Raw genomic sequence first — 27639 nt, 5'->3', positions numbered from 1 at the left:
TAGGACTTCCAGTGATGAGTGATCACCAGCTTCCTTACCAGAAGCCCAGTCTTCATTAGCAACCAAAGTCTGCATGGCTAAGATGAGCCTTCATGAAATGGAACAGAACCATATGGTCCTTGCTGCCGCCCCCAACCCCCATCATGTCCTCTGCCTGCCTTTTGCCTGTGGAAAACTGTAGTCAAAGAATAAGTTTAATCAGAGAAGTGAGAAATGCTGAAACAAAGGAAAACAGTCTAAGGAGACTAAACAATAATACTATAGTCATTAAGCATGGTCAAGGACCTTTAGTTCTTTCTCAAGGGCTATAGATAATATTCTGAGGCATATCCTGTGAGCTCTCTTATAGAGACTAAAATCCCGGGTGGAAAAGTTAACCACATGATGACCAGACTGTACCCAGGACATGAGCTGCCACAATTCTGAGAACTGACCACAAAGAATTGGGAACAAGTGCACCCTGGAAATGAAGATTAACTGTACCTAAAACAACCAAGATGATGCTGTTCAGACCACCGATGACCAATTTGAAGATGACTGTTAGAAATGACTATGCTATTTCTGCATGTAGGCCCCCTGCCCCAGACTGTCTATAAATGCTCTTACCCCTGCTTATCAGGGGCGGGGAGTCTGCCTTTGGACAGATGTCCACCACTCTCCCCGCCAAGTGGCAGGCCTCTAAAATGAAGCAAACTTTCCTTTCCACCAACCTGGCCTGCTCATTGACTTTTGAGCAGCAAGGAGCCAGACCCCCCACGCATACCTTTTGGTAACATTCATAGCTTTACACTTAACATACGGTATGGGGGCAGGAAGACACACATTCTTGCTTGGGGTAAGTGGGGCAACACAAAAATATCTCCCAGTCAGTCGCCATCAGTCTCAGGATTTCTTTCATTTTGGGCTTGTAGCAGCCCTGTCTCTGTTCCTCCGACCTCTTCCTTATAGGAGGGAATTGGATTTCTCCCCAGGCCCTTTCCTTGAGACTGGCTTTTTGGGCTTTGCTTGGCTGCTTTGCGGTTTCAATTGAGCAAACAAAACACATTTTTCCCACTTGTTTCCCCAGGAGTGAGCCATTGCTCCTAATTAGTCCTTCTCCAGCCTAGGGCCCCGCCCTCCCTTCCATAGCACAATCTACAATTAGGGACTCATCTGGAGGTTTATTGATGGACGTGCAGAAACATCTTGTTATAAACACCATCTTACCTCTCCCAGGGTCATTTGGGCCACAATAGGAAAACTGCCCTATAGAAGTTTGTAACAAGTGCACTGAAGACCACCCTGTTTGGGCTAGGTGTTAGGGTCCCCAAAAGTTCTCTCCTAAGGAACTGGCTACAGGAGCCTGTATGTGGTACTCATCGGCATTCTCTTGTTCCCAGAGACTGTGGCTCAAGGCGGCTCTCATGGGTATATTCGAAATGACGGGGGATGACGCTGGCGAGGACGTGTTGTCCTTGCAGTTGAAAGTCTCTATTTCAGTGGCACTGTTGGTGTTTCTGGAGTAGCCCAGGAATATTGAAAGCAACAGAAGAAAAAGAAAGCATTGGTAAGAATCGAATTTTAAAACTGTTAATTATGTTTTTTCCAGCACAGATACCTTCAACCCAGATCTGGGTTGAAGTGAAAAGACACCAAAAAGGAAGTTAAAAATAACAAACAGAATTCAGAGAGAAGCATGATGAATTTTTTTTCCAATGAAAATAATTTTAGGGTTATTTAGCCACAGACAGGTAATATGGACTAATAATCTAAAAATGTCTTTGCCACGAAACACCTAGAACTGCTAGATAAAATATAATCAACATAATTTTAAATGTATCATTACATTTATGAAAACTAAAGTAAAAATCCCTGGGACCAAAAATTAAAGATCAGTGAGGTATGAGTTAAAGCTGGGCCGCCTGAGGGACTGGCCAGTCTTGGTGACCCAGGCCCTGGGGTTATTATGCATTTGTTTTGGCTCTGCTGAGTCTTTGTTGCTGTGCAGGCTTCTCTAGTTGTGGGGAGTGGGGCTACTCTCTAGCTGAGCATGCCTGGCTTTCTCATTGTAGTGGCTCCTCTTGTTGCAGAGCACAGGCTCTAGTGTGCATGGATTTGGTTGCTCTGTGGCATGTGGAATCCTCCTGGACCAGGGATTGAACTCATGTCCCCTGCATTGGAGGTGGATTCTTAACCAGTGGATCAAGGGAAGTCCAGGCCTTGGGTATTTATGGCCATGTGGCCCAGGAGGTTAAGTATTAGGACCCAGCTCCTGGGACATTAACTTGAGAGAGTTAATTCTTAGATAGGTTGATAAGAAGTCTGAAGCCCTCAAGGAGGAGAAGGGAACAAACTTTTTTTTCTATATTGCTTTATCTTAGTCACATGAGACTTTTTTTTTAAACTGTGAGTTCTAATGGAAACAATCTATTTCTTGTAAGACTAACTTTCTTTAAACCCAGAGCTAATGATTACACAAAACAACACATCTTTCTGAAGGGTATGTTTTTCCTTAAGCTCTGTACTAATGATTATGTAACAACAATGTATCTTGCTTGAGGACATGTTTCTCTTTCTTAACAGGAACCTTCTGTCTAATCTTGTTATCTTATGTTGTGGGAGTAGGTCTGGTAAAACTTTCCTATTGTTAGTTCTAACCCTGTTATTTTAAAATGTATGTTGTGGTAAGACCTACTCTTAGTGAAAGAAAGTGAAGTTGCTCAGTCTGACTCTTTGGGACCCCAGAGACTGTAGCCCACCAGGCTCCTCCATCCATGGAATTTTCCAGACAAGAGTACTGGAGTGGGTTGCCATTTCCTTCCCCAGGGGATCTTCCTGACCCAGGGATCGAACCAGGGTCTCCCGCATTGCAGGCAGACACTTTACTATCTGAGCCACCAGGGAAGCCCAAAGGGAAAAGTGAAATTGTTAGTCACTCATTCATGTCTGACTGTTTGTGACCCCATGGACTTTAGCCCCCCAGGTTCCTCTGTCCATGGGGTTTCTCCAGGAAAGAAAACTGGAGTGGGTTGCCATGCCCTTCTCCAGGGGCTCTTCCCTGTTGGTTACTAACCAACTGAAAAAGTATATAAAGCCTTGATAAGACTAGTGAGTGGGGCACTCTCCATCCCCCTTCTGATGTCTATATCAGAAGCTTTCTCTGTCCCTTTTCCACTGTAATAAAACTTCTGCCACATGAAGCTCTGAGTGCCTGAAGCCTTGGCCCTGGTTCTTAAGCTAAATTCTCTTCTTCAGAGGTCACGAATACAATACCGGTCAAGATATTTGCATAAGTCCAGGACTTTCAAAGCCACCTTCTTGACAAAAGGGGATACCAAGGACTTCCCTGGTGATCCAGTGGTTAAGAATACACCTGCTGATGCAGGGGACACAGGTTCAATCCCTGGTCTGGGAAGATTCCACATGCTACTAAGCCTGTGCTCCATGGCAAAATAAGCCACCACAATGAAAAGCCCCTGCACTACAGTTAGAGAGTAGGCCCTACTCTCTGCAACTAGAGAAAGCTCGGGTGTGTAGCAGTGAAGACCCTGTGCAGTCAAAAATTAATTAATTAATTTAAAGGGGCAGGGGAATACCAGAAAGAAATCCATCCAGTGTCAAAGCCAACAGGGATTCTGGGTCAACTATACCAACTTGGATCAAAACAAAAGTCTCTGTTGAAAATCCTTATCCTAGGGACTGTCCCAATACTGGTTTGAGCTCTGAAATGATACAGGGTCCAATAACTTCCAAGCTGATAAACTAATATAAAAAATTTCTTCTGAGCCATTAATCTCTCTGAGGCATCTAACAGAAGCAAACTTACAAGGGTTCTGTGGGGTCAAACCCTGCCCCTCCAATTTAGGCCAACATGAATCCCACAGATATAGGCCTGTTTGAGAAAAGCTCAGATAAAATATTACAGCTACAGGTAGCCCCAAGGCCCAGAGGGTCAGTATCTATGTGAGAGACAGGCATCTGACGTGCCTGTAAACAGGAGGGCTTCTACATTGCCTGCAGCTTCTCAGGAGAAAGTGCAACCAGCCAATTTGGAAAGAAGGAAACTGGGGAAGTAAGTGCAAGGGGTCTGTGGCACAGTCTGAAGAGGCTGTTGAAGTACGTGCCTTAAGAACTCTCAAAACCACCAGAACGCTCTCCCTTGCAGGACATGGACTCCAGAAATGGAATCCAAATTGAGTAGGACAGGAACAATAGAAGGAAAGGAAAGAGAAAAATCAGCTAAAAATAGGAACACAGCATGGGAATCCTAAAAACTTTAAGTCTGTAAACATTTCACAAAAGCAATACAAGAGGGCGCTCTGAGCCCAAACCAGACAGCTATCTTGACCAACCCCTCACTCCAAAAGGTTTAGGAAAACCGTTTTGCATAAAAACAAGCATCAGAAATGGATCATAATCCAAGATTATACAAAATTATCTCAGGAAGAAAGAGGCTATGAAGCATCTTAACTCCTTACAGACAACGAATGCACGCTAAAAAGATGTGCCTGCTAAACAAATGAAAACTGCAACCCAGCATTTCAAAATGAGCTCACAATGAAGACAATGACAGAGCATATATGAAAGAGCCAAGTCAGCCAGAAGTTAAAGATTTATAAATGCGGTGGCAAAATTGAGAAAAGGATTAGACATTTCTAAAGAAACAAAAATTACTTCCAAAATGAAGGAACACGAAAATGAACAAAGCAGCTAATGCCTTAAGAGAAAGAGGAGAGCAAAAGTCCTCTCCTTGAGTTTCAGAAATAAGAAAGTGGCAGGCAATTAGATAGCAAAGATGATCCAACCCACATATAGTGAGCACACCTTAAGAGGAAATTTTAATATTATAATTCAAGAAAACAATCTTGAAGTCAGAAAAAAAAAAAAAGACTGCTGAGTACATATAAAGGTGTATCATTACCTGGGAGCTGGTGAAGGACAGAGAGGTGTGGTGTGCTGCAGTCCATGGCGGGGGCGCGGAGAGTGGGACACAACTGAGCAGCTGAACAACAACAAATGGCCTGGGAGAACTGGCCTGGTGTGACCAGCACTGGGACCCCAGAGCGAGGCTGTGGGAGCACTGAGACAGAGGATGTGTGGCAAGTCCTTTGTACAGAGCTGCTGCCTCGTCCCACCCCGGCTGAAGGAGAGAGGCTTCCTGCAACCACCCAGAGCCCTTGAGCCGTGGTCCCCAGGGTCTGGGAAATTCAGTAGTTGGGGGCACAATTCCTGCCCAGGGAGCACCGAGGGTGGGAGAAATGGGAGAGTGGGTTTCTTTGATGATGGAGTGATGAGGATCTGTGTGCATCTGTGTCCAGGAGGCACAGTCCTCCGTCCAGTGGCCAGTCATTTTCCTGAGGATCAGATGTGAACTGTACCAGGGAGAGAGCCAGCCTAGAGCCACTGTGAACCCTGCCTGACTCCCTTAAAGGGGAGGGGACACTGACAGCTAGTGCCTGGAGGGCACGGATGCCTGCAGATCCAGGGCCTGGAGGGGGAGGAGGGGGGCTTGCCTTGGGGTGAGGGGTGTTAAGTGTATGGTGCATGTTAAGTTGCTTCAGTCTGTCTGACTCTCTGCGATCCTATGGACTGTAGACTGCCAGGCTTCTCTGTCTATTGGGATTCTCCAGGCAAGAATACTGGAGTGGGTTGCCATGCCCTCCTCCGGGGGATCTTCCCAACCCAGGGATGGAACCTGTGTCTCCTGCATCACAGGTGGATTCTTTACCTCTGAGCCACTGGGGAAGCCTGAGGGGTGATAAGTAGGGGATTTCAAATAACCCAAGGAAGCTCCTAAGAGAAAAAGTCAGTTTCAAAATCAAGAACCAAGGGGCTTCCCCTGTGGTCCAGTGATTAAGACTCTACCTTCTAATGTAGGGGATGCAGTTTTGATCCCTGGTCAGGGAACTAAGATGCCTCAAGGCCAAAAAGCCAGAGCATAAACAACAGATGCAATATTGTAACAAATTCAATAAAGACCTTAAAAATAGTCTACATCAAAAAAAAAAAAAAAAAAAAACGTAGGGACTGACTTTCCTGGTGGTACAGTGGATAAAATTCCTGGTCCGGGAAGATTCCACATGGCATGGAGCAACTAAGCCCATGAACCGCAACTACTGGAGCCCATGCACCTAGAGGCCATGCTTCACAACGAGAAGCCACCACAATGAGAAGCCTGAGCACGACAACTAGAGAAAGCCACTGTGCAACAACAAAGACTCAGCACAAACAAAAGTAAATAAATAAAAATTATATTTTAGAAAAATCTTCAAAAATAAAATCAAATCAGAGACCTGAAGGAAAGGAGTGACAACCCAGTCCCCACAAAGAAGGGCCATCCTAATATAAGGCCATGCTGACTGCAGGGGGGTGATGTGGCCACTTCAGAATTTTGATAATTTTCAGGCACTGGATGTTTTAATTCCAGAATTGAGGCTGCTTTTGCAGTTTAAAGGGACCAAAGGGCCTTTTTATATTCTAAGAAGGAGCCCATATATGCTTAGGGGGCCTGCCCAGAGACCAGCTTTTACTCAGGAGCAAGAGGAAGACTTCTCCCACTGAAAAAAAAATTATAAAAGGAAGAACAAATTTTTGCATTTTGATGATGCCCTCCAAGTTGTACTTGTTCAATGTATTGACTGCATGATCTTGTGTTGGTTTTTCTATCACTTGTTACAGAAAGAATCTAACACAGTGACTTAGTAGATAGTAAAGCTTTGGAGCCAGCAGTAGTCTCCTCTATGGGTTAATGTCTATTCTGCCCATTTTACAGAATAGATAAGTGAGGCAAAGAGGCCTCAGGATTGTCTTACCCAAGGGACCCTTGCGAGCTGGGACTGTCAACATCTAACTCCATGAGTCTGCAATTATCACCCTTCTTTGAATTAACCTATTCATCCTCACTCCTTTTAGGAGTGAACATATGTTCATAGGATGTTCATATGAACATCTTCCATGTGAAAACACTGGGGTTTGCCTAGGGAATATTTAGATCAAGCAGCCACAGAGCCTGTTTCCAAGAACAGGCTTATAATAAAATGAAGCGGAAACATTACATGTAGAAGTCTAAAGTGAAGAGAAGGAACTGAGATGGGTAGGCAGAGGGTGTCACTGACTCTCCACCCCACCATGACTCTAGGCTGTGGGAAAGGGAAGCCAGGGCAGCCTGCATGGAGGACCCACCTGTGCACTGTGAGCTGGGAAGTTCCTGAGAGGTTCAAGAAACGGTCACTGTTCTGCTCGGCGGCCAACAGCATGGAGCTCTCACTGGGCCGGGAGGATGACGGCAGGCTGCTTTCAGACTGGATGGAGAAATTGACAGTCAGATGACAGGGTCTGATCTCCAATTGCTCTTGGCCTCCTCAGGCCAGGACCTTGAAGAAATTCACTTGTGTCTTCCAGCCTAGTCCCGGGAACTGTTCCTTAAATGTTAAGCCCTGGAATCATCAGACCCAAAGCAGGGCCCCTAGCAGGATCTCCTCTCCCTAATGGACTGCTTTGGCTACTCTGCCTAGAGCCAAGGTCTGATCCTTATGAACGGGAGCAGCAGAGCTGTAAGGGCTGACTTCGAAGTCAGTGACCAAGTACCTAAAGCATATCACTTAAATGCGATGAAGCAAGTGTTTAGATCTTGAAATCTGGAGTTTTAAGGCTATCTAATCTATCATGCTTTTCCTTCTTATGCTTCTACCCTAAGCGGGTACTGGGAAAGCCTTCTGTATGTCAAAAGAAAAAGGGGGAAAAAAAACCCTTAAATAAACTAAAAGGGAAAACCAAATCCTTAGAACAAATATTTGCAAAAACCCATGATTAAAGGCTTAAAGTTCCTGACATATAAAAAGCTCTGTTTTATAAATCAACTTAGAAAAATGCAAAGTTGCCAACAGAAAAATGGCTAAAGAACGCAAAAGATAGTGCAAAAAAAAAAAAAAAGTTGGCGTTCAAATTCATTGACAATCAAAGAGCTGCCACTTTTTTTTTAACCTGTCATATTAGACAAGGAAAATTTACACTTCTCAATTGTGATAAGGATACAGTGACACAGTCACTCATATTATTAGAGAGAGTATAATTTGGTATGAATTTCCTGGAAATTCTCTGACAATATGTATTGAGAGCCTTAAAAACATTCATACCCTTTGAATTCTGCTTCTAAATCTATTCTGGGAAAGCCATCAGAAATGTGGACAATACATATATGCTTGTTTTAGCATCAGTTACAATAATGAAAAGTTAGGAATTACTCTGAATGTCTGATATATTAGAGGAATGGTGAAGTAAATTTTAACTCATTCATACAACTGAATAGCATGAAATTATCAAAATGATGTGTACAAAGGGCTTTTGAAAGAAATGGGAAATGCTTATGATATATGATATAATCTAAACTGGAAAAAAAAGCAAAATTGAGAAATATATTTATATATATAATGTCCTCAAGGATATAAATTAAAAATTAAGATGAAAGACTAGAAGAATATATGCCAAAATGTTCCAAATGATTGCTTAGGGCTAGAGAGGAGTGGGGGTGATTTTTCTGTAATTTTCTGATTTTTCTTCAGTGAACATTATTCCTTTATAACAGAGAAAAAAAAAAAAAACCCAGAAAACAATTTTTAAGTGAGTTCAGTACTTTATCGCTTTTTAGGAAAACAAAATTACTTTTTAATGTCTGTAGACCTCAGTGTGGTGTGCGCATATCACTGACTTGAAAAAGAAGGCTGCTGACCCCCACACAGTGCTAGACTCTAACATCCATCCATTCTCCAGAGACGGTATATCTCCAATTCCCAGCTGACCCTATGGATCTTGGCAGGATCTTGGTGAAACTTACTGTTTCTGCTGAGCGGCAGGGCAACTTGGGCACTAGGCAGTGAGAGATTCGGATTCTTGGATCTTTGGTGGTGATGGACAGACCTCTCTGCAGAATGTTCACCAAACGGGTCCAGAACTGAAACACGGTCTCTGGGTATTTTTCGTGGAGCCTCAGGTAGTAGATCTTTTCAGTCACTGTCCTAACCCTTAGGATGCGTTGGAGCCGGTCATAGATTCGCAGTTCCACGTACTTCAGGGGCAGAATCCTGGGCACAATCAGGAAATTCCCATGACAGAGGCCCCAGTGGTTTTAATGAACCTTGCTGGGCTAACCCCATTAGACTCCTGCCTCTGTTTGGGGGATGCCAGAGAGCGAAAGCTTGTGGTCTGAGGGTGGAAATGATCACTAAAACCTATTCTCTGATTTCTAGAGCCTTGGTTATTAAAGAATCTGCTCAAACCAATAACAATGGCTGATGGCTGATGTATACAATCTCATTTAACCCTCACAACAACCCCTTGATGAAGGAACGATAAGTAGTATTAATTCCCTGTTACAGAATTTGAAACTGTGGCTCAGAGAAGCTAAGTGATTTGCCCAAGCTTAGATCTTCTTAAGTAGGAACGGGAACTAAGGTTTTCTGACTCCATCTCCAGGTCTCCTTCTCCCTAGATCCTGAGTAACTGTGCTGAAAGGATAAGGAGAAGGATGGAGGTCTGGTATTTTACATCCAGTATTTTTTTTCAATTTCAATATCTCATAATCCTATTTGACTTTCATATCGCTCACCTTTCTTTTGAAAATCTCCAAGTCTATATTGACAAAACAAAAAATAAGCAAAAGGAAGCCAAGATTCTCAAAAACTAGGAAGAGAACAGGGAGTGGTGCTCTACCCCAGCACCAAGTACAGCACTTGGTACATACAGACACTAAATAAATATTTGTTAAATGAACGAAGGAAGTCTACGCAGTTTATAAGCTAAAGAACACTGTCCTTTCTTCTTGTCTAGAGACCAGTGGCAAAACAATTCAGTTGTTCACCCAGTCCCTTCCAGCACCTCCCTCAAATCTTCCTTTACCTGCTGAGGGTGATGACTGGGGCACTCCCAGGTGTGCTCCAGGTGGAAAACTGACCCTGGGGCCAGGTGACGTTGGCCATCAGGAGGATGTTGGGGAGTGGCAAGGAGGGTACGGACGAGGTCACCCCAAGGATCACAGTGGTTGGCCCTTCACAGTCATCCATCCAGTTCCCAGGCTTAGTGACCTGGAAGTTAGACCCAGGCACATGGAGTCAGAGAGAAACAGAAGACAGGGGTGGAAGATTGCAGGTGCTAAAATGGCACTTCAACTTGGCAACAGGCTTGGAGCACCTGTGTTCTCGCACACTGGGCTGGGTCATGACCTGCCATCCATCCTTCCCGTGGGCCCCAAAGAGACTTTAGGTCATTGACAACAGGAAATCGGTCACCCTCCTTCGTGTCCTTTGCATGACTAACTTTAAAAGGATGTGCTGGTAAGACAAAGCTGATCACCATTTCATTTCTCCGTCCTTGGGCAGAAGAAGGCACACAGGTTTCTAATGATCTGGAAGGGGGATTATGCAAAGAAAGTTCCAGAAGGGGAGGGGAATGAGGAAAAAAGCTGTTGAATGGGGAAGATCCAGGCAGCCCAACTTGAGAGAGGTTTGGGGAGCTTCCCTCAGGATGATGGTCAGTCTGGCTTGCTGCTGGGTCCTGAGAGGAATAAGGACCTGTTCTCTTGCAGCACTCAGGGCTGTGGAAGGACAGAAAGATGGCAGCCTGGCACTTGGGTGCAGCCTCAGCTGAGACACCCCCATACCTCACTGTCCAGGACAGGCAGATAAGCACCATCACTGTAGCGTCCAAGGAACCATGGGGATCAGGATCTAAGGGGGTGACCCCTATGTTCCCAAGACCAGAGGGCCTTATCCCAACGTCCCAGACTCTGTAAGACCATCTAGGCCATTCACAGCCTGTGAAGGATCTGGGCAACAGGGGAGAGCCCCAGCAATGCCTGAATTGTAGGTTTCCACAAGCCTAGTAGATGGTACTCTGAGAAAAGTGAATTTTGATTTTGAGAAGAAATAAGAGGAACATTTCTTGAAGTCCATGTTGTGGAATGAAATTCATATGTTCTACAAAACAGAGGGCCCCACACACAGAGTGATACATTAATGTTTGCGGGGGATGTTTCTTGGCAAGTGACGGTAGTACTGGTGATGCTGAGGAGAGGGGAAGGAGGGAGCAGCATAACTCTGGGCTGGATCATTTCAAGGCAGCTTTTAGCTCTGAAAAGCTAGCTTAAGCAGGCAGGCTTTTCCCCTCCCTGGCACAGTCTGAGTCTCCTGGGGCAGCTCAGGGATGGGGAAGACCCCGAGCTATGAACCAGCTCTCTGAGACCTGGGGGACCTCATCAGAGAGAGGCTCCCTACTCTGTGAAACGGTCTCCAAATTAAGTTCAACACCCACCTCCGATTATTTCCACCCTCTCTCCCAGGGTTCCTCATCACTTTTCAACTCCACCAAATAGATTCCTGACTGCAGACCCTCCCTGTGCATTCCAGCCTCCTGGCTTCACCCAAGAGCTTGAAAACCTTTCCCTCTTCCTGAAAGGTTTTCTCTGCCAACTCTTCCACTTACCAAAGTCTTAGGAACACCTCAAAGATGTGCTTTCCCAGAATACGGGGAAAGCTTCCACAACCGCCCATGTCGAGCGTTTGCTCTGCTCATGCTATAGGGCTCAGCGGGTCCAAATCCTCTGACATAGAGCTTTCTTAACAACTACCATTTCACATTATGTCCGTTGAACCTCCAAAGTCACAAGCTTCTTGGCCAGGGGCACTATCTCATCTCTCTTTGCATCTCCTGCCCCTCACACAGCTTGTTGACAAACTGGTGATGCTATACCTGCCACGGAGCACAGCGGGGTCACCAGCCAGACCACTGGAGGAAAGTGGGGGAGCACCAATTGAAATGACCATCCCGTGCTCTTGGTGGCTCTATGCTTCTCAGGCCACACTCACTCGCTTGAGTGGGTCATATTACTACTCTTCTGGGGATCAGTAGAATCTGGGAAAGGCTAATTTATCCAGGACCTTGCTCTCACACAAGGGTGTTTTTAAGACATCCTAGAAAGAAGGAATTTGGGTTTCAGAGCAGAGATTCTGACAGCCGCCTTCACCCTCTTTAACCAGTCGGTATACACTGGCGGCCCCAGAAGGTGCCTGTGGACCTCCACCTCACCCCTGGAAAACGGGTCCTGCTATCTCCTTCTGCAGGTATAACTCTATTTCCCAAAAGCATCTGACCTGCAGGGAGGCCTGTGATCTGTAGGCACAAACCGAGGTGAACTTGGGATCTAGACACTCCTGTTTTCTCTGGCTCTACCTGCTTCCCTGCTACTTCCTCCTCCCCACAGCTTTCAAAGGCTGTGGCATTTGGGGGCCAAACCCTGGGAATAGGCTTTGGGGTACAGGGGTCGGGGTTGGGGGGAGAGGTTAGGAGAGGGGCCCTGAGCGCACAAGGGTACCTGGATAAAGATGCTTTCAAACACCACTGAGTCAGAGAACAAGTTGAATTCTGGAGAATGAATCAGTTGACAAAGGAGGCCATCTTCCACCCCAAGTTCCACTCCAGGGCCTGGTTCCCTGACCTCAGGTGGGAGGCCCGGAATTTTACTCATTGGTTCTTGGGAAGAATGGGCTGGGGAACATCTCTGGGGCTCCACGCAGACCCAGCCCAACTCCAAGGTGATGTTGTGACCTCTTCTCCCCCCACCTCCACAGTGCCACCCCTCCTGATGTAGGGCTGTCCCCCAGGCTGGGGGGTGGGGGATGCTGCAGGCTCACAATGGCAGGAATGACATCAAGGAATGTGATGGGTAACAACAGGAAAGGATGGCAGACAAGAGGCGAGGAAGGATTGGCAGTGAGCAGGGCGTGTCTCTCCCCTTTCCTACTCACTACAGACCAGCAGTAACGCAGCCTCCTCCATTCTTCACTCAGTCTCCTCACACACACACAAGGAAAATGAGTCTCCCAAGGCTGTGGCCTGATTGTGAGCTGCCAGAGTAGCAAGGGAGTCTCTCTGAAGCTTCTCACAAAAACTTTCTCTCTATGCATGACCTGTTCACCCAAATGCCAGGCCTTCACCAGGCCAGGGGAGGTCAGGATGGGGGCCACAATTCAACCCAATCTTTCCTCCCCATCTCATGAGATGAAAAAAAAAAATGTTTTTTTTAACATGAGGTTATTGACAAAGCAAAGAGGTTTATTTATTTGGAAGCTGTGAGTGAACAAGGAAGTATGATACAGTGTATGCTGGAGCATCAGAGAAAAGATCAAGAAAATCAATTGTTATCTTTTTAGGAATTTGAACGAGCCAGTTAAACACAGCCATTATTTAAAATTTAATAATATAAACTATAATATTAAATAAGTTATATAAAAAGCAAGGTAATAGATGCCCAAACTCATCACTTCTTAATCATTTAACTCTATTTTATGTCTCTTTATTCCCTTGGGGTTATTGGTTTCTACTGGTAGAAATGGTATATAACGTTCTACCATTGCTTCTCTCTTCTCAGGGTGTACAGAAAGTTCACAGTGGTTGCTCTCTTGAAACCAGCCATGCTGGGAGGTGTTTACATGATGGAAATCAGCCAGTGCTAAAATCTGGCCTTAATTTATTGCCATTGTGATTGTCTAAAGGGATAAAGAAAATGTCAGTGATGCCAATTAAAAGAGTGTCTATAGCTGTTACATTGTGGACACAAAGAAAAATCTGAGGAAATGATCTTCCAGTATTTGAAAGGTATTATCTAAATTAGCAAAGAAGGTGCTGGTCATTATCCTTAATAGAGTTCCAAAAGGCAACTTTGTTATTTCACATTCCCCTTATTCATGAATGTAAGTGGAAAAATCAGCCAGCATTCATGTCAGAACTACACTGACTTGTCAGTTACACAGGTTGGCTAGGAACACAAAAATCCGACAAAAGTCCATGAAAGCTTTCTATGAGAATCATCTGGCATCTGAAAGTTACAGTAGAATAGTGTATAGTCTATTGTTGTAAATTGTGTGCTTTAAAGTAAATTTTTATTAAGTAAAACGTTATACAGTAAGATTTTTTTAAAGAAAAAAAATGTATACTTATATGTATTTCCCCTTTCCACTGCCCCCTTGGAAAGCTGGTGGTTAGACATTTAACAGCACCCCACTGTGGTGGTACCAACTACTCCTCTCCCACTGCAATCTTTGCCTGGTTCCAGGACATGAAACTTTCACTTAAAGGCATCTTCAGGTTGCATGAAGTTGAGGAGGGATGAGCCATTAGTTACCTCTCTCAGACGCTGGCTGTACAGCTACAGGCTCTCACTTGGTGCTTCAACAGGCCAACGGGTGAGTTCTCTTATCTTTTAAACTCTCAAGACACACACTGCTGCAGTCCACCCATGACTGCGCTTGAATCTTCTGCTGCCTCTCCTATAAGGAGGGAAACCCGCTTCTCACTGTTTTCCCAAAGCTGTGACATCAGAAGCAGGATTAGCTTATTTCTTCTTAAGACTCACTCATTAGAAGAGAAAATTCTTCTCTTTTATGGATGCAAAGTCTATAAGACCAGGGATTTAAACTTCAAACACTTCAAGACTATTACTTTCCTTTTCTTATCTCAGTGCACTCTGTAACATTGTTTCTCCTTTCCTTGTAAAAGGAAAAAACAAAAAACAAACAGGAAACTTCTCTTACAATGTTTGCAGCATAGACCAAAAATTTAAACGACATAAAGAACATCAGCGTGACCATTTATGCTAGAGTACCTCACTTACTTGTATAGTAAGTTCTAGTGTTAAATAAGTGGAAGAATGTTCCCTGAAACACTGTTTGCAGTGACAAAGACTGGAGACAACTTAAATGTCCATCAACAGGGCAGCAGTTACGTTACAATACAAACCTAACCTTAACCCTAACCATAATCTATAATAAGGTGATGGTTTGCAGCCCATGAAAGAATAGGTAGCTTTGTATATACTGATAAGGAATGATTACCAAGACATTAAGGTAAAACAAGATGCAGAGCAGTATATATAATATGCCACCACTTGGGTAAAAGGAATTTAAAAGAATATATACCCATATGAACATGTTAGAACATGCCCAGAAACTTCTGGGAGGATAAAAATGTGGTTGTGTTAGGAGGGGTAGGGCAATGGCAACTGTGGTGAAAAGAAAGGACTTATTTTCCACAGTATACATATATACGCTTGAATATATATAGTATATATAGTATACTATATATATACAGTATATACTATATATATAGTATATTATATATTATATATATATCATGTGTATATATATAATATATATAATAATATATATTATATATAACGATCCCTGGGATTTCTTTGGAGGGAATGATGCTAAAGCTGAAACTCCAGTACTTTGGCCACCTCAAGCGAAGAGTTGACTCATTGGAAAAGACTCTGATGCTGGGAGGGATTGGGGGCAGGAGGAGAAGGGGACGACAGAGGATGAGATGGCTGGATGGCATCATTGACTCGAAGGACGTGAGTCTGAGTGAACTCTGGGAGTTGGTGATGGACAGGGAGGCCTGGAGTGCTGCGATTCATGGGGTCGCAAAGAGTCAGACACGACTGAGCGAATGAACTGAACTGAACTGACCGATACATATATAATATGTACATATATAGTATGAATATATTATATATATTCATAATATATATAATATATAGTATATATAGAATATACAGTGTATATATACACATATATACAGTATACATATACATTTATATACAGTACTATATATATACAGTATGCATATATATATATGCTTAAATTATTTATCTTGAGCATGTATTTCCTTTTTAAATAAAAAGTTAAAGAATTATCCTACATATGGCCCTACAAATATTTGCTGAGAAGCAACTATGTTTGCCAAGGTATGCCACATGTTGGAAGAACCATTACTAGCTCTAAAAGTAGTCTGATCAGGGTTGTGGACGTGGTCAGGGCTGTCTTAGACATAACTCTTTACTTGTTGAGGTTAAAACAAAAACAAAAACATATGTGAAGAAATACGGGTGGGAAACTTTCCAAATGTAATAGAAACTGTAAACCTACATCTATACAAAGAATAAGAACAGTACAAACTGTAAGTATGTAACTAAACTTTAAAAATATACATATTAAAATATATATTATAGGGCTTCCCTGGTGGCTCAGACATTGAAGAATCTACCTGCAACTCAAGAGACCTGGGTTTAATCCCTGGGTTAGGAAGATCCCCTGGAAAAGGAAATGGCTACCCACTTCAGCATGGACAGAGAAGCCTAGAAATTGTAAATATGTAAGCCCTCAATATGCCAGGAAATTTGGAAAACTCAGCAGTGGCCACAGGACTGGAAAAGGTCAGTTTTCATTCCAATCCCAAAGAAAGGCAATGCCAAAGAGTGCTCAAACTACCACACAATTGCACTCATCTCACACGCTAGTAAAGGAATGCTGAAAATTCTCCACACCAGGCTTCAGCAATACGTGAACCGTGAACTTCCAGATGTTCAAACTGGTTTTAGAAAAGGCAGAGGAACCAGAGATCAAATTGCCAACATCCGCTGGATCATGGAAAAAGCAAGAGAGTTCCAGAAAAACATCTATTTCTGCTTTCTTGACTATGCCAAAGCCTTTGACTGTGTGGATCACAATAAACTGTGTAAGATTCTGAAAGACATGGGAATACCAGACCACCTGACCTGCCTCTTGAGAAATCTAGATGCAGGTCAGGAAGCAACAGTTAGAACTGGACATGGAACAACAGACTGGTTCCAAACAGGAAAAGGAGTACGTCAAGGCTGTATACTGTCACCCTGCTTATTTAACTTCTATGCAGAGTACATCATGAGAAACGCTGGACTGGAAGAAACACAAGCTGGAATCAAGATTGCTGGGAGAAATATCAATAACCTCAGATATGCAGATGACACCACCCTTATGGCAGAAAGTGAAGAGGAACTAAAGAGCCTCTTGATGAAAGTGAAAGAGGAGAGGGAAAAAGTTGGCTTAAAGCTCAACATTCAGAAAACGAAGATCATGGCATCTGGTCCCATCACTTCATGGGAAATGGATGGGGAAACAGTGGAAACAGTGTCAGACTTTATTTTTCTGGGCTCCAAAATCACTGCAGATGGTGACTGCAGCCATGAAATTAAAAGACGCTTACTCCTTGGAAGGAAAGTTATGACCAACCTAGATAGCATATTCAAAAGCAGAGACATTACTTTGCCAACAAAGGTCTGTCTAGTCAAGGCTATGGTTTTTCCAGTGGTCATGTATGGATGTGAGAGTTGGACTGTGAAGAAAGTTGAGCACCGAAGAATTGATGCTTTTGAACTGTGGTGTTGGAGAAGACTCTTGAGAGTCCCTTGGACTGCAAGGAGATCCAACCAATCCATTCTGAAGGAGATCAGCCCTGGGATTTCTTTGGAGGGAATGATACTGAAGCTGAAACTCCAATACTTTGCCCACCTCATGCGAAGAGCTGACTCATTAGTAAAGACTCTGATGCTGGGAGGGATTGGGGGCAAGAGGAGAAGGGGATGACAGAGGATGAGGTGGCTGGATGGCATCACTGACTCGATGGACGTGAGTCTGAGTGAACTCCGGGAGTTTGTGATGGACAGGGAGGCCTGGCGTGCTGTGATTCATGGGGTCGCAAAAAGTCGGACACGACTGAGTGACAACTGAACTGAAGCAAATTTTTAAATATACATATTAAAATATATATTGTATATAATTTTAAGAGTTCTTTAAATAAGTTGTTTAAAAAATTACAACAGTATGTAACATCAAATTTAGAACACATGCAGAAGTAAAATATATGACAAGAATGGCACATTGAATAAGAGTGTGGAGATAAAAATGTACTGTTGCATGGCTCTGACATTATACATGAGTGGTATAATATCATTTGAAGGTAGACTGTAGTAAGTTGAAGATGTCTATTGTAAACCCTAGAAGAGAGAAACCATTAAAAAAATAACGAAAAGAGGTATAGCTAATAAATCAATAGTGGAGGTAAAATACAACACTGAAGAATTTTCAGTTAATCCAAAAGAAGAAAGAAAACAGTAATAAAGACAGTTAATGCTCAGTGGTGATTTATTTTTTAAAACTATTTTAATATATATTTTATTATTTTTTATTTTGGCTGCGCTGGGTCTTCATTGCCACATGTGGGCTCTTTGTTGGGGCATGTGGTTTTCTCTTATTGCAGAACAAAGGCTCAAGAGCACAGGATCCATAGTTGTGCCACACGGGCTTGGTTGCCCTGTGGCATTTGGGACCTCCATTCTCTGACCAGGGATTGAACGCAGGTCCCCTGCCATGGAAGGCAGATTCTTAAACACTGGACCACCAGGGAAGTCCCTCAAGTGATGAATCCTGAGTCATCAAGTTGGTATAGGCTTGCCATATAAAGCAAATCAAGTTTGTTGGCATTATTAATACTCTTGTGTGCAAAGCAGGACATAAAACAAGCATTGTAAGTTATAGCCATTTTATAATTTTAAATTTTGTTACAATTAAGTTTGCTTAGGGAAAAAAATCTCACATGTGTGCCGGGGTCCAGCCCCAGCTGATCCAGGGTATTCGAAGGAGAGACGGCTTCGGTGACCTATTTATTTATTTATTCGTCAAAGATATAAACAGTAATAGAATGAGGATAGCTCAGTAGGAAAATTCAGTGGAGAAAAGAAGCTGAGTAGCTTGGTTTACGCAGAAAATCAATATAACCCATGACACCAGGTTAGCTCTGACCACGGAGGCCGCAGGCGCCCTCTCGAATAGTGGAAGGTGCCCCACCTTAGACACCTTCTTGAGTGGGTCTTAGAAGCCCAGGCAAATAAATGGTCGCAGAGGATATCCGTGCTCCAGATGGAGACTCAGCTGGAAGTTGAGGGGAAGAATGACATGGGGAGACCAAGCGTTGGTGAGCAAGGCCCGTAGCTTTATTTTCAACAGGGGCTTTTATACCCTAAGTTACACATAGAGGATAATAGGGGATGCAAAGTCAGCAGTATTTGATCCTTATCAAAAACCAGGGTTTCTTTCCTGCAAATTTATCGTATACAAATGGTTTAGGTGATTTACATCATCTTATGGCCAGAAGGCCTATTAACATTTTATGACTCTTGACAAAGACTTATCAACAAAGACTTATTTTCCCTAAGAGTAATTATTTTAAGGTTTGGCACCATCTTCCGAAGATAAAATTGCATTCCTATAGGGGGGATGTGTAATGGGTTTACAACAAAGGAAAGAATTTATTACCTTAAGGGTCTAAAGTTACTAACACCAAGGCCACTACTTATTTTTTCTACATACCAACTATATTAATTAATACACATTCAAGGATACAATACAGGGGATGTGAAAACTTGGCAGCAAGCATTGGTTCATCAATGAAATCTTTTACTAGTTTTATTCTGACAGTTTCTAACTCTCTGAGAGGCTCTAAGCTATTTGAATATCTTAAGCTTCCCGTGCCTCTAGAGGCTGGGAGACTGTAAACAATCGTATGCATAGCTGTAGGAGTCTGGGTAAATTTGTCAGGCGAGTTAGAGAGCCATCTGAGGGGTTTGGATTTAAACACTGCTAATTGCCTAGGAACTTTTATTAATTGGAGCTGTAAGTTAACTCTTTGTCAGAGAGAGCGAGATGGTGGTAGGGGACAGCCCCCAGTAAAGACAGAGGTGAGAGCACAAAGCAATAAAGTAGGCAGACTCTGGTTTTTTGGGGGTAGATGCTCGAGAATATCCAGGGGGACTCCTGAGGCTCGATCCAGCCTTTGCGTATGCCGAGCCTCCTTCCTCATGACCTTCGTCACAAGTGGAATGTCTCTCCGGCTCCCAGCACATGTGCCCACATAAGAATTACCTCAAGGGTGATAAAACTCATTATTGACTTATTTTTCTTTACTGCACTTTCAAGAGTCCTTGAAAACAAACAAACAAACAAAAAAACCCATGATGTAGACAAAAGAGCTGCATACTGGAAGAGACCAATTAATTCAACAACATTATCTAAGTTACTTAGTTTCCTTCTGTTTCCTCTGTGGTAAAATGATAAGACATCACCCAATACAGTAGCCACCAGCCACATGTGATTACTAAGCGCTTGAAATGTGGCTAATCCAAATGCAGGTGTGTTGTAAGTGTAAAATACTCACCAATACAAATACACACTTAGAACAAAAATAAAAATGTAAAACATCTCATTAATAACTTTTCATGTTGATTACATATTGAAATATTCTTAATGTATTAGGTTAGCTAAAATTTAAAATACCTTTTCCTGTTTCTTTTTTCTTTTTCATGTGACTACTAGACAATTTTAAATCATATATACAGCTTGTATTATACCTTTATTGGACAGTGCTAAACTAGATCGTATCTTCTAGTCCTTAATATTCTGATACTTCTCCTACGCTTTAGGAGTGCAGTGCTTCAAACCCAGAAAGCATACATTTAAAGCAGTTCATTCTCTTCATTCCATTCCAGTAGATGGCACTAGAGTTACAGCTTCAAGCTAACAACTATATTTTAAAATAGTTGCAGTTCTCTAAACATGTGCTTAGTTTCAGCTCCATGCCCTTACTCACACTATTTGCTCTACTGGGAAACTCTTTCTTAACTAGATAGCCTATTCATTTTTAAAAAATTCAGATCCTCTGGGACATCCCTGTGGTCCAGTGGTTAGCATTCTGAGCTTTCCCTGCCAAGGGCCTGGATTCAATCTCTGGTTGGGAAACTAAGATCCCACAAGCCACGTGGCACAACCAATATAAAGAAATTAAAAATAAAACTCAGATCCTTAACATCTGTCTCCTGTCCATAAATAACTTTATGTAGCCACTGTCCATATTATGTATGTAGCCATGTCATTCTATAGTAAAGCCATGAAATATTATTTACATGCATCCCTCCTTCCATCTTGCATGTTATCTGAGATAGGTAGTGATGAGATTTTAGTTGATGCCTGGCATCCAGCACACAGTAGGTACTATAAGCAATGTTATCAGGATAGGCCAAGTTAGCAAAAAGTCCACATGGCAGTAGCGTAAGACAACAGAGGGGCACTTCCCTGGTGGTCCAGTGGTTTGGACTCTTGCTCTCTCGGACCAATCCCTAGTTGGGTAACTAGATCCGACATGCAGCAACTAAGAGTTCACATGCTACAACTGAAGATCCTACATACCACAGCTAAGACCTGGCACAGCCAAATAAATAAATAAAATACAATGTATTAAAAAAAAAGGACAAAGTTTTTTTCTGTGTACGTTACATGTTCATCAGGGATCAGCTGAAGGCTCTGCTCCATGACCCGTACTCCAGGACTACGTTAATGGAACAAATTCATCTAGAGCCCTGCTGGTGACTGTGATAGAAGCAAACAGGGCTTTGGAGGTTTCTGAACCTGTGCTTAAATGCACCAACCTAGAATCGACACAAATCATTTCTACTCGCAAGTTTCTGGCCAGAACTAATTATATGGCTCCATTCAACGCAAGGATGTCAGAAAGTGCGATTCTGTCATGTGCTTAGAAGGCAAGGGCAGAAATATTTGAGGAATGTTAATGATGACCTTTCCAGTAGTCATGTACGTATGTGTGAGTTGGACTATAAAGAAGGCTGAGCGCCCCAAAATTGATGCTTTCAAACTGCGGTGCTGGAAAAGACTCTTGAGAGTCCCTGGGACAGCAAGGACATCAAACCAGTCAATCCTAAAGGAAATCAACCTTGAATATACATTGGAAGGACTGATGCTGAAGCTGAAGCTCCAATACTTTGGCCACCTGATTTGAAGAGCCAGTTCATTGGAAAAGACTCTGATGCTGTGAAAGACAGAGGCTAGGAGGAGAAGGGGGCAACAGAGGATGAGATGGTTGGATGGCATTATCAACTCAACGGAAATGAGTCTGAGCAAACTCCAGGAGATAGTGAGGACAGGGAAGGCTTGTGTGCTGCAGTCCATGGGGTCACAAAGAATTGTACATGACTTAGTGACTGAACAAATGACTACTAATAACCCTTCTAGTCAACAACCTTTCAGCTCACTATTTCTCCTGCAGGTAGAACACATTTACTATATGTTCCCCCACAAAGGAAACAACCCAAGAATTCCCTTCAGTCACGTCAAGTTCAAATTCAAGAATCTGCATGATGCACAATAGTTGCTATTGACAGTTTCAGATGTGGCTTGAGCTAGACAACGATAAACTAAAACAAGCCATGTGCCACACATCTCGGAGAAGGCGATGGCACCCCACTCCAGTACTCTTGCCTGGAAAATCCCATGGACAGAGGAGCCTGGTAGGCTGCAATCCATGGGGTCATGAAGAGTCGGACACGACTGAGTGACTTCCTTTTCACTTTCATGCATTGGAGAAGGAAATGGCAACCCACTCCAGTGTTCTTGCCTGGAGAATCCCAGGGAAAGCGGAGCCTGGTGGGCTGCTGTCTATGGGGTCACACAGAGTCGGACACGACTAAAGTGACTTAGCAGTAGCAGCCACACATCTAATGTACTTTGGTGGAACAGGGACAGGATAAATGAAGTCACGGGAGTGGGGACAAATGGAAAACACAATAGCCTAGTGACTGTGATGTTCCACTGCGTAGATGTGATGACAGCCCCTTACCTGGAGCAAAGGGAATAGTTCTTGATTAGCTCTCAATTCTGCTTCTTGGGAAGACATCCTTAGGCCATTGTTCTCTGTTTTAAGCTGCAAAGTTTTCAGGGTGGTTGCTGCAGTATAACCTAATTTGTTCTGACTGATAAAGAAATCAGAATCTAGAGGCGGGTGTTACATATTATTTAAAAAACAACACTTAATATGTATGAATAACTAATGTGGAGGGCAGCAAAGAAATCTTACTGGAGGCTAGAAGGTCAGCAATCCATGTTATACAGTAGCAAAACATTTGGTAAAATTGTGGCCTGCAGTAACTTAGATGTTATACTTTAATAATCTACCTAATAAGCTAGGAGAGTCAAGAGAATAGAATTTTAGCAGCAGAAATTGGATACAGTTGGCTGTCACTGACAAAGCACCCCAGGATGAGTTCAGAAGAGAATTGGCCAGCTTGCAAGAAGGTAAAGGGATCAAGAGAGACTATGGATGTCACAGGGGTTCAAGAAGCAACTGCTTCTCATCCTTAAATGCATGCTCAGTCGTGTCTGACTGCGACACTATGGACTGCAGCCCTACCAGGCTCCTGTCCATGGGATTTCCCAGGCAATCCCAATACCTTGGGTATTGTGAGTTGCCATTTCCTCCTCCAGGGCATCCCTAAATGGCAAGAGATAAAATGGAGATGCTTGGAGTGACAAAAATCACTCAAAAGAAAACTCAAACTCAGCTTTGTTGTTATGGTAACAGTCCTGGTTTGATCAGAACCATTCCAGTTCTTAACACTGAAAATCCAGTAACCAAGGAAACCCCTCTGCCAGGCACAGGGACAGTTTTTTACCCTACTCATCACATCTCTGTTGAAACCTGAGTAGTTTAAATTGTTTTAGAGCCAAGACCTTATTTAATTTGTGGCACTCAGTAACCATTTCCATTAAGCTAAACTGCTTGGGAAAGAGACTTCAGGTGCAGGTCTCCAACCAAAAGATGAAAATGCCCCCAAGTAGTTGAAAAGGCATAAGAATGAAAAAAGACACCAAATCTAAGAAAAATGTCTAGAAAAGGGCAGCTATGGCATGAAACTGCCTGAAATCAGAGACAAAAAGCCAACTATATTTCTAAGAGTACTCTGCTACCAAGACACGTCACATAAGCCCAGCCAATCACGAAAGACCAGAGAGCAATCTTTTATCATGTGCCCAGGTGGGAAGCTGGAAATACTTGCCAACAGCACTAAGAATTACCACAGCAGAATAAATAAAAGTGATGCCCAAACCACTGGTTTCTGGGCTATGTGTTAGTCAGTCAGTTGTGTTTAATTCTTTGTGACCCCATGGACTGTTGCCAGGCTCCTCTGTCCATGTTATTCTCTAGGCAAGAATACTGGAGTGGGTTGCCATTCTCTTCTCTAGGGGATCATCCTAACCCAGGGATTGAACTCAAGATTCTTTACCATCTGAGCCACCAGGGAAGTCTGGGGTAGTAGCACTTGAGTTTAAGAACACTCAGGAAGAGGGCTTCCCTGGTGGCTCAGTGGTAAAGAATCCCCCCGCCTACCAATGCTGGAGACATGGGTTTGATATCTGATCCAGGAAGACCCCACATGCTGAGGAGGAACTAAGCCCACAGAACTATTGAGCATGTGATCTAGAGCCTGGGAGCCGCAACTACTGAGGCCCACGTGCCCTAAAACCTGTGCTCCCCAAAAAGAGAAGCCACTGCAGTATGAGAAGTCCAAGCACTGCAACTAGAGAGCAGCCCCCACTCTCGTCAAGGAGCCCGCACAGCCGCCAAGACCCAGCACAGCCAAAAACAAAGAACACTCAGAAAATAAAACCGATTTAGCAGAGGACAACCATGCACCATTCTTACCCTTTAGCAAAAGTAAATCAGACTCACCATATACAAAAGGGTGTGTGTACCAAGATGAGTGTGTTAATTACCATACGCAGAGGAATGAATATGCTTCAATATGGAGTGGGGATGAAGGAGGGAATTCAAGGAAAAAAAAATCTCCATTTTTCTGGAAAGTCCAAGCTGTTAGGTCTGGGAGAGCAGAAACAATCATCAGTGAAGCACAGACATTTCACCAGCTGACCTGGAGAACAATCAGAATTGAGTAGATAAGAACGCAGAGAAAAAACGCCTACTGGACTCAAGTCTTCTCCAGGGACTGAAGCTGAAGGATTTTCAGAAAGGACCATTTTTCTTTTTCTTTAGAGATGGATAGAGTCAAGAGAAAACTCTAATAGCCTTGGCCTAGGCTGGGACACGGAGAAGGCGATGGCACCCCACTCCAGTACTCTTGCTTGGAAAATCCCATGGATGGAGGAGCCTGGTGGGTTGCAGTCCATGGGGTCTCGAAGAGTCGGACACAACTGAGCGACTTCCCTTTCACTTTTCACTTTCATGCATTGGAGAAGGAAATGGCAACCCACTCCAGTGTTCTTGCCTGGAGAATCCCAGGGACGGGGGAGCCTGGTGGGCTGCCGTCTATGGGGTCGCACAGAGTCAGACATGACTGAAGTGACTTAGCAGCAGGCTGGGACAACTGGTTGATACAGGGCAGCCCCAAGTGCACCTGCCTCCACGTTCAAAGGTTTATTTACCTTATGTTTTAAACAAAGTGTTTTACATACTTTTCTGCTCCTATGCTTTAAGATATGAAACCTCAGATGTGCACATTAAAACCCTTCCCTATCACTAATTTCAAGGGCAGGAGTCAACAAGACACGGAGTGGAAATATACATTCAACCTTATTTCATTAGAAAAACTTATTTAAGCCACAAGGTGGCCAAAATGCCCTTGTCCCAAGCAGGTGCTATCATTCCCCTGTCCACTTCAGACCAATACACACACACACATACTCGCTAAGTTGGAGGAAGAACTTTAAAAAATGTAAAAATGAGAATGGGACACAGAAGACTCCACCTTCCCCCTTCCTACAGCCAACCCACACAACTCTTAACTGTTATCTGCACACAGAAGAGCTCTCATGGGAAAAAAGCTGAATACCAAGTAAACTGACTATAAGACACCCAAGTCCAAAAGAATTCTTGGCAGATGCTTAGAAAGTAGGATTGAAACTAAGACCATCTCCCAACAGCTGAAGTTCCAGCACAAGTCCTCAACTAAAAGAAGACAAAGCCAGGCTGCCCAGGACAGCCAAGCATAGGGCAGACTGGAGAGGAGAGTGAGATCACTCCATTCCACAGCCACAGGCCACCCACTAAGATCTGTGATTAAACAGGCTTTTTCCAGAACAAGGAGTATCCAGATGAGGTTCTTCGAGGGCCTAGTAACAGTTAGTTCTCTGATAACACTGATGTGGAGCTTGCCTGCCCAGGAACTGGTAGAGTTGGCGGTATTTTGGACACTGTTCCAAGGTTATAAACAGTGGAAGGAGGTCTTATCACACCCCTCTGGATGGATGGTCTGGAAGGCCCTTGGGGGCTCTGTGTTGGCAAGCTGACCTCTGGTGGCCCAGGAGCTCCCAGGAGACAGGCTCTCCAGCAGGCCTCCAGGGACTCCATCAGTCCAATGAAGATGGAGAGCAAGGTCATCACCCCACCTAAGAGATAGAGGTTCAACATATGCTTCATGGCTTCAAGAATTCCACTCCTTTGTAGAACAACACAGCTGACTCCTGCTTCTGAAAGGCCTCTGGATCCTGAGAAGAGAGAGCCGCGGTTAATCTCCAGCCTTCCTGGATATGCCTGCCTCTGACCTTGACCCTAGAGCTAAGCAGGTGGCCAGCCAGTCAGGGAGGCAGGGGCCAGGGCAGAATCTCCAAGTAAATTTACACTGTAAATGCCATGGCTCCCACCAGCTGTGGAGCGACTCAGCTTTTTGGACGAATTCAAGAGCATTCCTTAAAACTTTTGCTTCTGCTTTCAGGTATAGAGAATCCCTGTTCCACAGTCCAGGGACCACAAACATTCCTGATGTAAAAACCCAGTTCTTTTTTGGGGGGTAAGGGTGCAGGGGGTAGGAGGGTCGATTGCAGGAATATAAGAACATGTCCTTGAGAAAGCAAAAGCAACCTGCCTGGAAATCTCCATCACATCTCAGTCAGGTGTAAATTAATCATAAACTTTTAAAAAGTCTAAATAATCCTAACGGAGTAAAATACATCAAGTTCACTTATTTAACAAGTACGCCCTGAACACCCACAACTTGTTAGGCACCCCGGATGGCACTAGGGCCACTCGAGGCCCTACAGACACGAACTCGGCCCTCATGCGCCTTCCAGTCTAGGGGGGACAGGCAAGAAAACGGGCAGTTCCTACAAGCAACAGGAAGGAGATGCTCGGTGTGCTCTGGATGGGCACAGCATGGGGTGGGCACACGGATCCTAGTTAGGGCCACCCCTGGAGAAAGCTGGGCGGGGTGGCTGAGTGGGGCCCCAGGTGGGGACGAGAAGGGACGCTCTCCACAGCGCAGTCCCAGGCGGGGGAACGCCAGGAGACCCGCGGGGCACGCAGCCCTGGGGATGGGGGCGGGGAGCCGGGAAGCCTACAAAGCCGCTCACCTCCAGGAGGAAGGGCCAGGAGCGGCCCGCTTGCTGTAATAACGGGTCGCGCGGAGTCGGAAAGAAAGTCGACCCACGAGATGTCAACCCAGACGCCCCTCTGCAGCTAAAAGCGCAGCTTGCAGCGAAATTCTGAGCTGGGGCCACCCGGCCCATTTATACCCGCGGTGCGGCCAGGAGCCCGCGCGCGCGCGCACTGGAGCCCTGACGCAAGCTCGCGGCCCCGCCCCTAGGCGAGGGCGGTCTGGGGTCCCAGGCAGTTCTCAGCAGCTTCGGTCAGGGCTGTTTCTGGAAATAAACGCTGTGCGACTGAGTCACTGAGGTGGACATGGCACAAGGCATGTATGTTAACTTCAACTGCCTTTTCTAGCTGTAGGAAACGTTTGAGGGAATTAGAAAGTCATTACTCCCGCATACCAAGTAGATGGAAAACACACCTAAATTGGTGCAATCCAAGGGCTCTCAGACTGCGTGGGATGAGGTCCGGCGGGCGGCTGGGGATGCATTTTTCGCCGCAGATTTCAGCAAAGCACAGACTGTCAGAGGGCCTCAGGCCCTCGCTCCACCCACCCCCCACCATACTGCC

At 44.2% G+C, this 27639-nt stretch overlaps 1 protein-coding gene across 3 annotated transcripts; it reads right to left on the bottom strand.

The window, feature by feature from the left end:
• Positions 1 to 1140: 1140 nt before the first annotated feature.
• On the bottom strand, positions 1141 to 27250 carry GARIN1A (golgi associated RAB2 interactor 1A). Of its 3 annotated transcripts, XM_019959039.2 has the most exons (6): positions 27054 to 27250; positions 25996 to 26192; positions 9874 to 10058; positions 8813 to 9059; positions 7162 to 7280; positions 1141 to 1496 (listed from the first exon to the last, which is right to left on the bottom strand). In XM_019959039.2, the coding sequence occupies exons 2-6, from the start codon at positions 26122 to 26124 to the stop codon at positions 1298 to 1300; spliced, it is 879 nt and encodes a 292-aa protein (XP_019814598.1). In that variant the 5' UTR covers positions 26125 to 26192; positions 27054 to 27250; the 3' UTR covers positions 1141 to 1297. The 3 variants fall into 3 exon arrangements, with proteins under 3 accessions (XP_019814598.1, XP_070644209.1, XP_070644207.1); XM_070788108.1 differs by lacking the exon at positions 27054 to 27250 and having other exon boundaries at positions 26094 to 26194; XM_070788106.1 differs by lacking the exons at positions 25996 to 26192; positions 27054 to 27250 and adding an exon at positions 12344 to 12939.
• Between the last annotated feature and the right edge of the window lie 389 nt (positions 27251 to 27639).

Source organism: Bos indicus, chromosome 4 (genome assembly GCF_029378745.1).
Source record: "Bos indicus isolate NIAB-ARS_2022 breed Sahiwal x Tharparkar chromosome 4, NIAB-ARS_B.indTharparkar_mat_pri_1.0, whole genome shotgun sequence".
Taxonomy (NCBI): Eukaryota; Metazoa; Chordata; class Mammalia; order Artiodactyla; family Bovidae; genus Bos; species Bos indicus.
The sequence above is the reverse complement of the archived record's forward strand: the minus strand, read 5'-3'. Positions and strand labels throughout refer to the sequence as shown.